Here is a 4,159-nt window from a genome sequence, read left to right as displayed (position 1 = left end):
ATTGTGACTGACCATGTGTGGTCGCTCATGCCTGTAATCCCTGCACTTTGAGGGATGGATCATGATCGAGGTGGGTGGATCATGAGGTAGGAGATCGAGACTATCCTGGCTAACACTGTGAAACCCCGTCTCTACTAAAAATACAAAAAATCAGGTGTAGTGGCGGGCACCTGTAGTCCCAGCTACTCGGGAGGCTGAGGCAGGAGAATGGCGTGAACCCCGGAGGTGGAGCTTGCATTGAGCTGAGTTTGCGCTACTGCACTCCAGCCTGGGCGACAGAGTGAGACTCTGTCTCAAAAAAAAAAAAGAAAATATTTGTGACTATGATCATGGGCTGCATAATAGTTCAGTCAACAACAGACCACATGTATGATGGTTGTCCCATTAGGTTATAACACCAGGTTGGGTGCAGTGGCTCACACTTGTAATCCCAGCCTTTGGGAGACCAAGGTGATCGGATCACTTGAGGTCAGGAGTTCAAGACCAGCCTGGCCAATGTGGTGAAATCCTGTCCCTACTGAAAATACAAAAATTAACCAGGCGTGGTGGTTCGTGCCTATAATCCCAGCTATTTGGGAGGCTGAGGCAAGAGAATCACTTGAACCCAGGAGGCAGAGGTTACAGTGAACCACGATCTTGCGCCACTGCACTCCAGCCTGGGCGACAAAACAAGACTCTGTCTTAAAAAAAAAAAATACCATATTTTTATTGTGCCTTTTCTATGTTTAGATACACAGATACCACTGTGCTACAGTTGCCTGCAGTATTTGGTACAGTAACATGCTGTACAGGTTTGTTGCCTAAGTATATAATAGTTGACACAGTCTAGGTTTGTTTAAGTACTTCTGGGATCATTCAATGACGAAATCGCCTAAAGATGCATTTCTCAGAATGTATTCCTGTTGTCAAGCAATGCATGACTGTATATCCATGAGATACCTCTAGCAGAGAGATTGCTATGCCAAAGGAAAGATATATGTGTTTTAATTTCCATGGATAATGCCAAATACTGCTCCAGAAATCTGTGCTGCTTTATATGTAAGGAAGCAGTATATAAGCGTGTCCATTTCTCGTTTACTCTCAGCAGTTATTGGTGTCATCAGACGTTAATTTATACCAGTCTAATAGATGAAAAATGGTCTCTTTAATTTGCATTTCTTTAATTATAAGCAAACACTTATTGACCATTGTGTTTTCTTGTAAGCATTTGTATCCTTTGTTTTCTTTTTTTTCCTCTGATACACATAAGCTAAATATTTTATAGCTGTTATTCTTTATATGATAGCTGCTTTTCTTCCTTTGAGTGAAGGAAAAAGTATCCAAGAATTTTATAAGATTAAAGAGTAGCATAGTTTTCATAGCTTATATTTTGCCACATTGCATCCTAGAAAGAATGACAAGTGATTCATAGGTGTTACAAGTTTTCTGTAGCCCTTTTAATTGTTTGTATCTCTTTTTTCTACTTTTGTTAACTTGTTAGTTGCACATCTTCTTCAAGATTGATTTTACAGGCCGGGCGCGGTGGCTCAAGCCTGTAATCCCAGCACTTTGGGAGGCCGAGACGGGCGGATCACGAGGTCAGGAGATCGAGACCATCCTGGCTAACACTGTGAAACCCCGTCTCTATTAAGAAATACAAAAAACTAGCCGGGCGAGGTGGCAGGCGCCTGTAGTCCCAGCTACTCAGGAGGCTGAGGCCGGAGAATGGCGTGAACTCGGGAGGCGGAGCTTGCAGTGAGCTAAGATCCGGCCACTGCACTCCAGCCTGGGTGACAGAGCGAGACTCCATCTCAAAAAAAAAAAAGAAGATTGATTTTACATTTTCTCTAATTTGAATATATTCTGGTTTCCATCTAGCCATCTCCCCAGAAGTCCGAGCCTCTGCTACCTTCTGCCTCTGTGGATGAGGAAGAAGGGGACACTTGTACAATATGTCTGGAACAGTGGACCAGTGCTGGAGACCACCGGCTCTCAGCATTACGCTGTGGTCATCTCTTTGGGTATAGTTGCATTTCCACGTGGCTCAAAGGACAAGTACGAAAATGTCCCCAGGTAAGGACCATAGGTAAGGACACATTAACATGTTAAGTCAGGCAGATTCCTAGAACCACTCTAATTATGTCCTATTTGGTTCTTTAGTGCAACAAGAAAGCCAGGCACAGTGACATTGTCGTCCTTTATGCCCGAACCCTGAGAGCTTTGGACACTAGTGAACAGGAGCGCATGAAAAGGTAGGTGGTGAGAGTTTGCCTGACTGGAATGTTTCGTTTTTGTTCATTGTAGGCACATTTGAAAAACGAGGTATGAGTCACTCGTAGTGAGGTTTTACTTGACCTGTGACTTGGGATCTCTGGGGATCATTGACAGTATGTTTTAACGCTGTTATTTATAATTCATGTCTGATCATATTCTTAAGGAAGTCTGCATCGTTGGCCTTACATAGAGCATTAAACACAAGGATCTGGCACATTGCTTAACTGTTGCCATTTTTGCTTCTCATATCCCTGAGCCCCCCACAGCAGTTCTCCATACAGAAGACTTATAAGTGAAGCTTTGCACATGCTGTGCAATGTAAAAAATTACCAGGATTTTGGAAGCACATAAACAGTTGCTAGTAACACCAGTCAGTATATGCTTCAAAAATTTTGAAGAACATACACACCATTGAGAAAGGTGCAGGGACATGGGTTCTCTCACACTTTACTGGTTAGGATGTACACAGGCAAAGTCATTTTGAGACATCCTTGGAAATGTGTCTCTAAAGCCTTTGATCTAGTAATAATTGTTCAGGCATTTGTTCTAAAGAAGCATTGAAGAGTGTGTACAAAGATTTACTTAATGAAACTTCATTTAGCATTGTTAAAAATCTAAGGCAAGGGGATTGCTTAGTTGAATGAATGGTGGTGTGTGCATGAACAGAATACTATACAATGTTGAAATGTGCGTATGTTGTCCTGTGGAAACATGTTATTAGTGTCATTGCATTTTTGTGAACTAGAAAAAGAAAATACAGCTGGTGCAGTGGCTCACTCTTGTAATCCCAGCACTTTGGGAGGCCAAGGCGAAAGGATTGCTTAAGGCGGGGAGTTCAAGACCAACCTGGCCAACATAGTGAGATCCTGTCTCTATTTAAAAATTTTTTTTAAAGAAAGAAAAAAAATACTATAGGTAGTCACTGTACAGATTATTTTAATTTTCTTCCTTGTTTTTACTCATTTGATCCAACCAGTACTTACTTGTAGCATTTTTAAATAATGGAAGGTGTGTACAGAGTGAAATTTTGTTGAAAAGGCAAAATCTATAGATGTGGCTGTTAAGGGTGATTGTATTTAAAAACAATTAAACAATTCACTGATTACAATAAGCAGTTAGTATACTCTCCAGCCTCATTAGAAAAAGTAAGGAATTTCAAAATGCCAATACAGACTAATAAAACGAACAGCCTTGTACCCAGTTTTATCAAATCTTAATATTTTACCATATTGCTTTGAGCCTTTTTGGAAAGAAATAGGCTGGGTGTAGTGGCTCATGCCTGTAATCCCAGCACTTTGGAAGGCCGAGGCAGGAGGATTGCTTGAGACCAGGAGTTTGGGACCAGCATGGGCAACATTGTGAGACCTTGTCTCTAGTAAGAATGAAAAAAATTAGCCGTGTGTAGTGGTACACACCTGTAGTCTCAGCTACTTAGGAGAGAGGATTTCTTGAGCCCAGGACATTGTGGCTGAGCTGTGGTTATGCCATTGCACTGTAGCCTGGGTGACAGAGCAAGACCCTGTATCATAAAAGTAAAAATAAAGATAAATCTGTTGACTAGGTCAGACCTAAGAAGGAAAAAAAGGAAAGAAAATTTTAAAGAAGTAGTAAATTATAGATTCAGTAGAAGGGCCAGGCACGGTGGCTCATGCTTGTAATCCTAGCACTCTGGGAGGCTGAGGTGGGCAGATTGCCTGAGCTCAGGAGTTTGAGACCAGCCTGAGCAACATGGCAAAACCCTGTCTTTACTAAAATACAAAAAGTTATCCGGATGTGGTGGTGCATACCTGTAATCCCAGCAAATCAGGAGGCTGAGGCACGAGAAACGCTTGAACCTGGGAGGCGGAGGTTACTGTGAGCCGAGATTGTGCCACTGCACTCCAGCCTGGGCGACAGAGCAAGACTC

At 42.1% G+C, this 4,159-nt stretch overlaps 1 protein-coding gene across 1 annotated transcript in view; it reads left to right on the top strand.

Moving 5' to 3' along the window:
• The window catches only part of RFWD3 (ring finger and WD repeat domain 3), a 49,189-nt gene that overhangs the window by 22,597 nt on the left and 22,433 nt on the right, over window positions 1–4,159 (top strand). The window contains exons 5-6 of the mRNA XM_011976792.1: window positions 1,858–2,052; window positions 2,140–2,231. Coding sequence (XP_011832182.1) covers window positions 1,858–2,052; window positions 2,140–2,231 — 287 coding nt within the window. The remainder of the gene's footprint in view (window positions 1–1,857; window positions 2,053–2,139; window positions 2,232–4,159) is intronic.

The sequence above is a fragment of the Mandrillus leucophaeus genome, unplaced genomic scaffold (assembly GCF_000951045.1).
Source record: "Mandrillus leucophaeus isolate KB7577 unplaced genomic scaffold, Mleu.le_1.0 Scaffold17, whole genome shotgun sequence".
NCBI classification, from domain to species: Eukaryota; Metazoa; Chordata; class Mammalia; order Primates; family Cercopithecidae; genus Mandrillus; species Mandrillus leucophaeus.
This window is presented reverse-complemented; position numbering and strand designations above follow the sequence as displayed.